General features: G+C 44.3%; 2 protein-coding genes across 3 annotated transcripts in view; one reads left to right on the top strand and one right to left on the bottom strand.

Annotated features, from left to right (window-relative positions):
• Positions 1-4,635, bottom strand: part of LOC135901321 (transmembrane 7 superfamily member 3-like) — a 28,542-nt gene extending 23,907 nt beyond the window's left edge. Inside the window, exons 1-2 of the mRNA XM_065431066.1 lie at positions 4,454-4,635; positions 2,815-3,162 (exon numbers count right to left, since the gene is read on the bottom strand). Of these exons, the coding sequence (XP_065287138.1) occupies positions 2,815-3,162; positions 4,454-4,514 (409 nt within the window). The 5' untranslated portion in view covers positions 4,515-4,635. The remainder of the gene's footprint in view (positions 1-2,814; positions 3,163-4,453) is intronic.
• Positions 4,636-4,843: 208 nt separating this feature from the next.
• The window catches only part of LOC135901320 (ankyrin repeat and sterile alpha motif domain-containing protein 1B), a 122,795-nt gene continuing 115,328 nt past the window's right edge, over positions 4,844-12,310 (top strand). Inside the window, exon 1 of one of the 2 annotated variants that reach the window (XM_065431064.1) lies at positions 4,844-5,069. In XM_065431064.1, the coding sequence (XP_065287136.1) occupies positions 4,966-5,069 (104 nt within the window). In that variant the 5' untranslated portion in view covers positions 4,844-4,965. The remainder of the gene's footprint in view (positions 5,070-12,310) is intronic. The other variant, XM_065431065.1, reaches the window with a different exon arrangement.

Raw genomic sequence — 12,310 nt, 5'->3', positions numbered from 1 at the left:
CCCACTGCTGTCAAAATGTTTTTCAGCAGAGGGAAGAGCCCATAACAGTTATCAGGGTAAAATAACATGCATTGTTTGCCCTGTATTGAATAGTGGTATGCTTCAGTGAACTGCATTGTTATAGTAAGCTTGGGCATAAAGCTCCGAAGTTTATTATCATCAGAGAACATGGCAACATATAAGCATGCACGACCCTCATTCAGGAAGCCAAGCCATAGAGGCACATATATAGGTTGTGAAAAGAGCTTTAAGCTATGTTATTATTTATTTATTTGTTTATTTCAAGATTACTGCCAGCCTCTGATTAGAGGCCTTAAGCAGGAGTGGTTATATACATGATGAACAATACATTGAGTACAAGGTGCAAAGGGTCCAGCCAAGAGGTCTAGCCAAGAAAAAGAAAGGTTTCTAAGTCACAGCTTTAAATACAAAAGCCTCACTCCCACTAATATGTAGTGTTTTCAGACTTTACATAATGAATCACATGTAATTGGTTGCTTGTAATTAATTACACTTTGGGTAGTTCTGTAACTGATCGATCACTTTTATTGCTTAGTAACACTCCCTATAATTCAGTTAGTTTTTCAGCAACCAGTTACATGTAATCAGTTCCTTTATTCACAAGACAAGCTGTTACAAGCCATGCAGCTTTTAGAGTGCAGCTCTTAGGCACTTGCTCCTGCATTTCGCATCGGCGTCCCTCAGGGTAACGGAGCAAATTAGCCCAGCGAAGGATGAAAGAGCAAATGCGGAGGGCAGCGGGGATGAAAGACACAATAGCAAAGAGAGTGCAAAGAGGAAAGCGGAGGAGGAGGTTATCGCGAAAGCGTGAGAAGAAAAGCATAGTGCTGTGTAAGACGGGCTTTGACATGATGACTGCTACAAGATAGCACCAGAGTAGCGCTCCGTTGTCTGTTCACCGACGGCACACCGCGAGCGCTTTTACTAATACCACATATAGAAACAAAACGCTGCATGTGCGGAGGTCCGTCTGCAGTGCCCATGCGTCACCAACTTGTTGCCTCTCGCAATTTCTTGATTAGCAAGGCAGTCGCACCACACTTCACTCCGCTAGCAAGGCAGCGCATGTAACAGATTGTTTGCGCCACCCAATATATCGCAAAATGAAAACATATATAGAGCTGGGCTCAAATTTCACATTGGGGAGCATCATAATCGTTGGTAAATTTTTTAAAGCTCTTGAATTTGGCAGGAACTGTGGAACGCCCGCTGTCGCGCTATGCTGCGGCCTTACGGTTGTGTATGTTGTGGTTGTACCTTCCACGACTGTAACGAGCTCTTAAGAGCTATTGCAGTAAACTATTTTTGATAGGGTAGTGTGGACACATAGTATTCGAAATGTCGTATACAAATTGAACAGTGTTTGCTATTTGACTTGTATCTGATATAAGGATTCACTATTCAAAATTGTGAAATATTCATTTCTGTTTCAATATAAGAGACAACAATTATTGCAATTTCAAGGGAGAGAGACCAATGAAAGCAAGGACCTTTCTTAATGTTTCTGCTGCTGAAGAGCTTAAGTCACGGTGCAATGTCACCAAGTCTCGATCAAAAGCATTGAGGCAGATAACTTCAGCTCAATAGTTTCCAAGCATTCAATAGTAAAATGTCTCACTTTTAATTAGTTTAGTGTGTACAAATTTGTTGTGGTTTAGGTGAAGCAATTTATTTGGCTAGGCTTGTCATTTCTGCATTCCTTAAAAGTAATGTGCGTTGCTGCAGTACCACAGTTCTCTCCTTCAATAAACAAAGCACTCTGCACGCATCTGATGATGCGTTGTTCCTTTACTGTCATTGCCGTGGTGCACCAGATGAGTGAAAGCAGTCATTTTTCATTTACAAGCTGTTCAGTTAACAGGGTACACATTTTCAGGTGATCACTTTTGGTGATAGTGTCACCTTCGCCCGACGTAGCCTTCAACCAGTCAATCTGCTCATCCAGTTTTGCTCATCCAACCAATAAGTGTGCACTGAAAGTGATATAGCCAAAAGCGACTGTCTGAGAATATGTTCCCAGGACTTGCAGCTGTGAACAGCATTATGTGCATGTATCGAATAAAGCAAACAAGCATTTTTTTTTAAACAAACCAATTCCACGCAAACTTTATATTTTGCTTTGTTTAGAAATGATAACATATTCTATATTTGTAGGTAGTTTCTTGCAAATATTCATATTTTATTTTATTTTATTAGAAATTTTCACATGCTAAACACCCCTGATTTTTGAAGAAAGCTTTCGTTTAGACTTACGATACAGTTATTACATGAGTGTAGCTACTGTAGCATAAGTCTTTAGAGCCTGATGAACCACAATAAAAACACAAAAACTATCAAAACAAGAAGTTCAAAACGCCCCAATGTTTCCAGATATAGCATTTTCAAAGTGCACAAGCAGCATTTTTTCACATTAAAGCAAGAACGTTCATGGCAGATGGAAACAAAGAAAGCTGAAGACTTTTTTCAGAATATACCTTTTATATTTCTATTAGGGCAGCAGCGTTCACAGCTGCATTAAAATATTCAGGCTTGCAATTTCACATTTTCTAGCTTGCCACAATTTTGTGGAGACACCACAGTCACATAAATAATGACACACGAGCATAATGTCGTGTGCTCCATTGAAAAATATGGCCGCAGCACCACACACAGTTCTGCCTTGATAAAGTTATGAGCTTATGCAATAAGGCTGTTCTGCATTCTATAAATGCTCAACATTTCTGATCCAGCACTTTCTTATTTCTGTGTGAAGAGCGAAAAACATGAGTAATGCAGGCAATGGTAACGCCATACCTTTAGAGCCGTGCAAGGAGACCACGAGTAGCATTGTGATGTTGCCGACACTTGGGTTGTGGATAAAGACTTTGGCATCTGTGTCCCATGCTTTGAGCACAACAACCAAGCCTGTGTTGGTTCCTGTATCACTCTCTGTCGAGGGGGGCGGCGTCTCAGCACTGTACGCAATAGTCACTGGCACATTTTGAGTGTGAGCTTGGAACAGCAAGAAACTTGCATCCGACGGTATGCTGTACGCATGAAAAGGAGTCACTGATCGTCCGGCCACTGAAGTCCTCACGTGGTATGTTCTCAAACCACTCGACACATCAATAGCAGTTTTGTCTACTACTTTCAGTTGTTCATCTGCAAAGATAGACGGAAGTCGAGGGTACATTGGCGAGCATGGTTTACCAGATTTATGAAAGCAAAACATCGCACGAGTCATTCCACACGCCATTTACAACAGAGTGAAATAATGATCAAAAGCTGTGACAACAGTGATCATTGGTTTACAACTTGCCTAACACGGGACAATAATCACAATAAATATCCACGCTTCATACATTGCACTGTGCACCATACAAAGTTCAACCAGCGGCTAAATAGACATGTTTTAAAATGTCTCGAAGTATTTACACAGATCTCAATATGATCGAATACACAAGATTCCTCAGTAAGCACGTGTCATTAGTACCTTCCTGTGTTACTTTGCAGTTAAACGGTACAAACGACAATGTTTAAGAATACCCTAAGGCGAGGTTTCTGTTAAATTCACCAAGCATTAAATCACTTTCTGGCTAAGTTTAACAAGATGAAGGCTTCGTAATTTGTCAGCGCTTTGTCAGCGCGCCGCGAGTTACTGTACTTAAGCAAATAATCAGGGCATAAACTTTATTAGGATGGTACTGAGATGGGTAGCTGGCTAGCTGTTATGTCCTCAATGAGCGTTACTTCATAGACTTTAAATAAAACTGTTCTAATTGAACTAGTCGTTCAAATTTACAAAGGCAAGTTAGAAGGTTATCCTGCGCCACCGACAACTTCACAACCTACGCGCCACGACACACTTTGAATTGCGCGAAGAGGAGCAATACATCCATTGACGTCACAAATCGACGAGGTCACTCGTCCACTTTCTGAATGACCTGCATTGAGATTATCAGAATACACAGATAATCGTTGCCATATGAACGCTTGCGACGTTAACCATCATTATGAGTCATAGTCAAAGTTCACGTTAGTCACTTAAATAATCATACTACTACAAACTGAATGTGCTGTCAATGACAAGGACGTTCAAGCCGTTTATTTCTTGCGCAGTAACCAGCACGGAATTGAAAAGCGTAATCTTTGTCACTCGTGGTAAGCTGACTCTACACTAAGCCAAGGGTGCTGCCCGACACAATGTGCTGCTGAGTCGGATTGATGTCAAGTGGATAAAACGCCCCTATAATAAAGCGGCGCGAGTTAACGAGGAACTTTATGCGACATAAAGCCGCCAGTGCCCAATTTGCATTTTGCCGATAAGTGATTTGGACTATGTTTATATTTTAAAACCGGGCGAGCACTTCCTAAATATTTTGCAGAACCAATGACCGGCACAACATTGCGCGAGAAACGGATCTGTGGCGTACCAGACTCAAGAGCAGTTTACCTTTTAATTCTCCCTCGCGCAAGAAAGACAGAAAGCACAACACAATCACAATGGACCTCATCTTCAGATATTCACAGATGAAAGTTGTATACGGCAAATGGCACCACCAATACAATTTCACGGGAGACACACATTTTCCAACTCGCACAACACAAACACGAGAACGGCGCGAGCGAGCGCGCTTACGCTCGATAAACAAACAAAATAAGCAGCCCTCAAGAAGGAGCTTTAGTTGCGCACATTAAAAAATTGCAATAAAAGTGCAAATAAACCATAAAAATATTACTTATTTATTATGTTTAGCTATAATATTTTATATTTGTTAGTAAATATATTTTTCTATAAGTTCGAAACCAAACCACCACTCTGCAAACGGAAGCCATCTTCCCGACTCCGCCAGCTACGCTCTCCGATGTATCCTCCCGTGCGAGTCGCGATGCCGTGCGTCTTTAATCAGCTGTGCTATCGCAATGTGAGTGTGTGAGACCAGCGATTCGGGGATACTCCGCAGCATGGGCAAGGAGCAGGAGCTTCTCGAAGCCTCTCGTAATGGGAACCTTGCGGTGGTGGAGCGGATTCTCAGTCAGCGGGCCAAAAAGACGGGACCACTGGCGAGGTGAGAGAACCGTCGCGATGTGGAGGAGAAAAAAAAAATAAGCGAGAGATGTCTTCCTTTCGTGGCCCCCCCGGGTTGGAGCTGTATGGAAGTTTATTTCACAAATACCTTCCTCCGCGCGCGCAAATACCGCTGGCTCATCCGTTTCGAGGCACCTGTGGCCGCGGAAAGTCGCGTGCTTCCCTTCCTACTCGTCGCGGCGAGCGCACCAGCGCGATGTGGGCAGGAGTGGGGTGTCCTCCCACTGATCACTGGACCGTGCCGCACCGCCGGTTCGCGCACGCAAAGGAAGCTCGTCTCGGCAGTTTCCAGGCCAAAAGGTGATTCTCGATTCGCGACCAAGATCGCGCTAAACGGTCGGTCCGCGCTGGCGATCTACCGTGCACGGAAGCTGGCCGCCGCCAGCGCGCATCGCGCTCGCATCCCGTAGCAATTGGGCGCAGTTTTCCATTGGATCGATCCCTCAAGCGAGCCAAGGGAAGGTCAATGCCTCGGCCTCTTGTGTGCGCGGTTCGTGCCGGAACCGGCGTGTGCGCTGCGCTTTCTGTTCGTCTCTCTTCCTATTTGGAGGAGTTTGTCTTGGAGAACGGGCCACAAGCGGAACGTCCGTTCGTTTCGCGATCCCCGCTGCGCTGTGTCACATAGCGCGCGCGCCTATATATTATTGATGTCTGCGGGGGTTCCCCTCCTACGCGCACGCGCGCCGAAAAAGCGTCTGGTCGCGGGTCGCCCGAGTTTCGTTTTATTACCGGCGTTCCTCGCAAGTTCCTTGTCAGCAGCTAGACGTTGCACTCGTCGATAGTGTCGCGTTTTGCTTTTGGCGATAATCTTTGCGTAAAAATGCGGAACCGATTCCCCGTTTACAGATGACCGACGGCGCGCCCGTCTAATAGACGAGGACGTAATCACTGGTTCGCGTTAGTTGACTCATGCTTACGACTACTGCGGAGACTAATCGCGCGTTTGTTTATTTGTTCTTTTTCCCCCTCCTGTATTGTTTTGCTGGGCGAGTCACTCTCGAAACTCGAAGCGGCCCACATCCTGTTTGAAACGGCGCGTCGCGCGCTGACGTTCGCAGGTGCCTTGTTTGGCAGACGAGCGCACGGTAGCGGTGGAATTTGCGTAGTGCGTACGTGAGAGGAGAGCTTTTCTTGCGCCTTAATTGCTGCAGAAAGAAGAAAGACGGGACTTCTCATTTTTCTTCAGACGTGCAGTAGTAGTGCAAGTGGGGCTTGCGCGCCGGCATGCTGACGAGTGCGCTTATGATCCATTCTATTAACGGCGGTGATCTGTATATTTGTGCTACTCGGCGATGCTGCGGCGGCTTTCCTCCGCAAATAAACATGCTGACGTATGCGTTCTATAGGCATGTTTATTTAATATCTGGACGCGGACGGATTGCGGTTGGCTGGTACATGCATACCTCCCTTAATTTGTGCAACCCAGAAAAATGCCGAAAAGAAAACGGAGCTTGCTTATATGTGGAGTTCACTTGTACAGCTTCTACTGCGAGTTCACAGCTTGTACAGTTGGTTTTCTGTTTGTTCACGATGGTTTTAAGTGGTTGTAAATGAGAACAGTAGTTAGATTAGTCGAACATTTTTTTACCTCTCAGCAAAATGAAACCGTGACAAAACGCTTTGATTTAACGAGAAGTAGAAGTCCTGTGGGAAATAGGAAAAAGAAACAACAAGCGGTTTTTATTGGCTTCAGGCAAGAAATTTCAGAACGCTTGCGAAATTGGAGTTGCAAGATTTGCCTGAAAACGAAACTAAACTTTAAAAAAAATAGGGAAGACTTTGGTTGCGAAGTTTTTCCTACACTGTCGCGTTTCCGCCCGAGTCGTAGAATACGCATACTTAACCACTTCGTCCTTTTTTCTTTTTTTCCTGACGGCGCTGACAGCGAGAAACGCCTCATTGAGCACGCAGTAGGCAGTGCGCGCTTGAGCGAACCGTCGCGTACTGTGCGAATTTCGCAAATGTTTATGTGTGGTATGCTGACACCGCATCTCCACCTTCTAACTACATTACTTCAAATAAACGTTTTTGCTAGCAGCAGCCAGCACTGCAATTCGAATCACGTGTATTGACTAAGTTGCTTTCTTGCCAGCTCGCAGAGCTCGAGACCTTCGTTGGTTTTGTCATGCTTGCACATTCAGTATCTATTTTACTTCCTACATACATTTGAGTTATTTTCCGATAGTTCAGCGATGCTAACTTGTATAGCTGTTCTGTTTTCAAATGCAAGGTAAATCCTTTATAAGCAAAGAAGAAAGGTGCTGATAGTGGCGTGCCACAATGTGTGAACGTCGCAGGGAGTTTGTTCGGCAACTTAACCAAGGCGTCATCAGCCGCACGTGGTCCACATATGCGTCCTTTTCTGGCGTGTGCGCGTCAGAAAACATGGTAAAAGTGTGATATGTGAAAAAAAGTGACATGTTTTCGCGGTAAAAGTGACCTCCTTTGCTATTTAAGAATACTAGCTAGCAGTGAAGATTTGCCAAATACCTTTACTCGGTGTCTCTTTCGTTCCACTGGCAGTTGACGGGAACGCGAATAAACTAGTTCGGTGTATTAGCACACTGTACAGTATATGCCATCTCTTACCGATATTAACAATTCTGAAGTCATGATAACTGCATCCCGAGCACTTAAGCTTATAAACGGTAATCGGGCGACAGAGGACTGTGAATTGAGGCTGTCTATGTATTGGGCACTACTGTCGTGTTACCGACCAAGGTGAGTCCCCATGTTGAAACCTTCGTTACAGACTTCTACTGTGTCCCCCACTGTTGTATAAGGTATAATATCACTGTGCAGAAGCATTTAACATGGACGCCAAAGAGACACCCCGAATCAGTTTCAGACTGATAAAGAATTCTTTCTCAGCTCGATTTTAGTTAATTTCGAGGTAAGAGGTCGGTACTATAAAAGAGAAACCGAAGACCAAACTTCAGTTTCTTGAATTTGTAACGTAAGTGCGACGTACACTCCATGGATTTCTGGAAGTTGAACTTAATTTGAGCCGGTGCGGCGCAATACAAAATTATCGCGCAGCTTCCTAATTCCACTCCTTGGCACCTTTAGAATACGATGTAGTATTCAAAATTAATTGGCTATAGCTGAGAGCAGACGCCGTCAACATTCGCAACGTCTTCAAGTTGTTGTCAGCAACCCGACTTCCGTTTTTGTCTCTTTTTCTGGCTTAGTAAGCCGCCTTTGACGGTGTATCGAGTGGCCTGTTTCTTTTCTTTCTTTCTTTTTTTAGTGAAGTGATAATTTGCTAATACAAACTCAACTTTAGCGTCAATTCAGCTCTTCTGTGCGGAGTGATCATCAGCCGGAAAAAGAAGAAAACTAATCGTCACACCTTAGAGACATCGCTGTGAATTATTTAGTGTCATCTTGTGGAAACAAGGGAAGTTCAGGGGTTTAGTCATCGGCTGTGTCTTTCAGAGACGGCGCTCCTAGCTCGAGCTCGCGGCCGCTGCAGCAGCGCGTGACCATATAGCGTGACCGGCTTCGCTCGCGCATACTGAAGGTTGCGCCGAAGAACGCTGAAACCGAGACAGTACGCATTTATGAGTTTCCTTTCGCTTGCGCTGGAGAATTTCCTCTTCCTTGTGAAGCAGCGCTCTCTGCGGACATCCAATAAAGGATAATTCACAATAGACTGTTCGGGCTACCTGATTCATTAGTGAGAGCCATAGCTAGTTCACTGATGAGGTGGTGAGGGACCTAGGAGGTCGAGGGGCACCTCACCAATGAACCAACTATTGGTCGATGTTCCCAAGGGTGTCGAGGATCCCTCAAGGCCTCGCCTGTGGGGCTTTCCCCATAACCTCCTGCGTTTATGATTTGTGTAAATTAAAATCGACAAAAGAATGAATGAATCATCGGTACTTGCAGCACACCTCAAGTATCTGTATACGTTCGGGTGCAAAAGTCTAGAGACCGCGGCATCACAATTATTATTATTATTATATTTTATTTCTTCTAGTATACAGTCGTGCAACATTGAATTCTCGGGATGTATTGCACTGGTAGAACAAACGCGCCTCGGGCTGCGGGCTAGTTGATTTCAGTCTGGGTGTCTACGACGCGAAGAAAAAAAATTTTTTTTTTTTTTCGCGGGATATGTGGTCTTCAGATTTTCGCTCATGTCTATACGTATATGTTTTACTTCGTCCCCGTCTTGCGCTGCGAGTTATTGAAGGGTTATTCATTTTACTCGGAAGTTTTGTAGCATACTATGACAGCTAAAATGGGAAATAACGATTGCCGCCTATAGGTAAACCTTCTGATGCATGGGCATCAGAGGGCTCGAGACTTAGTAATAACCAGAGGGATTACATTGGCACGGGGCGGCGCCTTTCAGTGTTGTCATCGTGGTCGTATCTATTGGTAGTAGGGGTGTGCGAATATTGACATTTTCGAATACGAATCGAATACGAATAAGGCAAAAAACTGTCTTCGAATATCTAATCGAATATCGAATATGTGTGTAGTGTTAAAAAATTGCGAAGCGAGGTAACAATAGCTTTATTATCCTTTTAAAAATAATATTGCATTTTACAAGGCTGCTTCAGGTTAAAGAGGTACTCGTTATAGATAATGGACTCAGGTAATGCTCTTAGTCAGGTAAAACGCTTGTTATAGATTATCGTGATGAAAATTAACTGCTCAATATGGCCAGAAAGTAAACGCTCCCTATGCACTGTATCATTCACACCGGTAGAAAAGACTCTTTCACTAGGAACTGAGGTGGCAGGGATCGCCAAGTACTTCCGGGGAGTGCATTTAAAAGCGGGTACCTGAAGCGGCAAATGGACTGCCACCACTCACAAGGATTCATGCCCCGTTCCAGAAGAAGCTTTTCGGCGTAGTCTGTAACTTCCCTCTCGGGGGCAGATGCCAAATGTGTCTTCTCCTTGTTCATCACTCGGTCGTCAAAAGCATTCCATATACTCAATACCACCACTAAACACGAAGTTGACGCTGGCACGGCAGTGTCCCCACTGCGTTCCATGACAGCTGCCTGGAGCTCCGTTGTCACAGTCTTTCAGCCAGATCATCTGACCAGATGCCTGATGAACTGCGGCTTGAAAGCGCGGATCAAGAAACATGCCAAGGCTGCCCACTGCATCAAATTCGCACTGCGCACAACGAGTCTTGATACTTTTTGCAACAATGTTTGCAAACCCTGAGTTGCCTTTGCAACCTTCAAGGCAATGGAGCATTCCAAAAATAATTGAAATTATCAAGCGTGGTAAAAAGAAACCGAAACTGACCATGTCTCAAGGGCCTGAAGCAGATAGACTGAAACAGAGCACACAGATAATGAGCGGATCATGCGAAGTTCTCAGTTAATAAACATGTTCTTAGGAGAATGCGGAGAAAGCATGCAATTTGTTAATTGCTCAATTATTCACAGTCGGTCCGAATATTCGCCGTTTCCACCGTTATTCGGCCGTCCTCGAATATTCGGGAACTTCCGAATATGCACTTCTCGAATCGAATGCGCTTCGAATAAGGAAAATATTCGATTCGTATTCGAAATTTCGAATATTCGCACACCCCTAATTGGTAGCCTTTGCTGAAATGAAGTCGCTCGAAAAAAAGATGGAAAGAAAAAAAAAGCAACGATAAAGAGCCTGGGCGAGCTGTCGCTCCTATGTAATGCCTGCGTTATCTGCTAGAGATATTGGGCAGAACAAAAGCATGCACATATAGTATAACAAAGAGAGGTGTGTATATAGGAAAATAAAAGGCTTGCACATCGAATCGCCAGTTGCACACATATGTCGTCTGCTTCCTGTCATTGTGTGTTCCATGGTGCACTCCCAGAGTCACGTGGCCCGCGAAATCGCTAAGGCTGAGAATCAGCGTACGAACCTGCGTCAGCCATTCACTGAGTATGTTTTTTTTTTCTTTTTCGTTTTTTAGAACTCTAGAGCCATTCGTACGGACAGCGGTAGGAGCCAACCTATTGTGATAGCGGGAATGCCAGGGTAGGGGGTCCGGCCAGTCGTCAGACAGCTCTACCGTTCGAAAAGAATTCGATCCGACTTTTGCCCCCTTGTCACGCGACCTTTGTTTTAAAAGGACGTGTGGTCAGCACACGTGCGCCGATGCCGCCATTCTGATAAGATACGCTGCGATAAGGGATTGGTGGCGATAAAAAGCTTGGTATGCCGCGACTCAGTGCAATCTGTGGTTGTTTTTTAGAGATATAGTTTTCCGAGGTTGATGGGCGGAGTGGGAGGGGGGGGGGGTGCCTAAGAAACGAATGTGTGTCATGTAATTATACTTCCATTTTGTTGCAGCTGCAGTGGTGTATTCGTTGTAGCAGGTGTAACTTTTTGCATATGTGCAATAAAGGGCACGAACGGAGTCCTGGGAATAAACTTCGTTCCGTGATAGTTTTGTAGCGTTGTTTGTTGAGGCACAGCTCCTTCGAAGGGACAGTACTCGTGCTTTATTTTTTTTTTAAGTTGTGAGACTTTTGGCGCATTCGTATCACTATTTTAGTACTAAAGGTAGGACGGTCCATTCTGGAAAAATGCGCGAAGCTCTAGTCGGCTTATTAAAAGGTAAATGCGCATGTTAAAGCACTATTGATTTGTAGATTATAGTTTTTTTTTTTGAAGTTGACTTTATGTAGAGTTTGTTCCAGAGGAAAATGATTAAAGAGGACCACTTAATAGTGGAGAAAACTGTTATCGAAATTATGACTTTCTCCCCGCCTCTCGCGAAGAGGCAGCATCGTCTTTAACACCATCATGAGTCATCACAGATTTATCTTTGTTCTTGTGGATATAAGTGTCATTTCTATAGGATAAGGCTGTAATTACGGATCTATTTTTTTTCTCTTAGTTATGAATTGGTATGTATGAATTAGTTGTGATTTTGAACGCTCTTGTCAGATATGAACCCAATATGCGGCCGGTCCACCAGTGCAGCTTGAATGAAAATTTTCCATTACTATATGTTACTTGTTTTTCTCGCAAGGTCATTGCGCTATTTTGCCATTACCTCGTATAGACTGCCGACGACATGTTTACGATGTTATCATATTTGCCCACGATGAGCTGAGAACAAAATACACGTGGAATTACCATTAAACCCTGCCAATTCACAGTGCAGTGCACAGCCGGAGCCGACGGCAGTTTATCGAAAACTTTAGAAATTTGTTACGCTTAGAAATTTCCAGATTTGGGAACAGCGCCGGTAACCTTC

This window comes from Dermacentor albipictus, chromosome 3 (assembly GCF_038994185.2).
Source record: "Dermacentor albipictus isolate Rhodes 1998 colony chromosome 3, USDA_Dalb.pri_finalv2, whole genome shotgun sequence".
NCBI lineage: Eukaryota > Metazoa > Arthropoda > Arachnida > Ixodida > Ixodidae > Dermacentor > Dermacentor albipictus.
The sequence above is the reverse complement of the archived record's forward strand: the minus strand, read 5'-3'. Positions and strand labels throughout refer to the sequence as shown.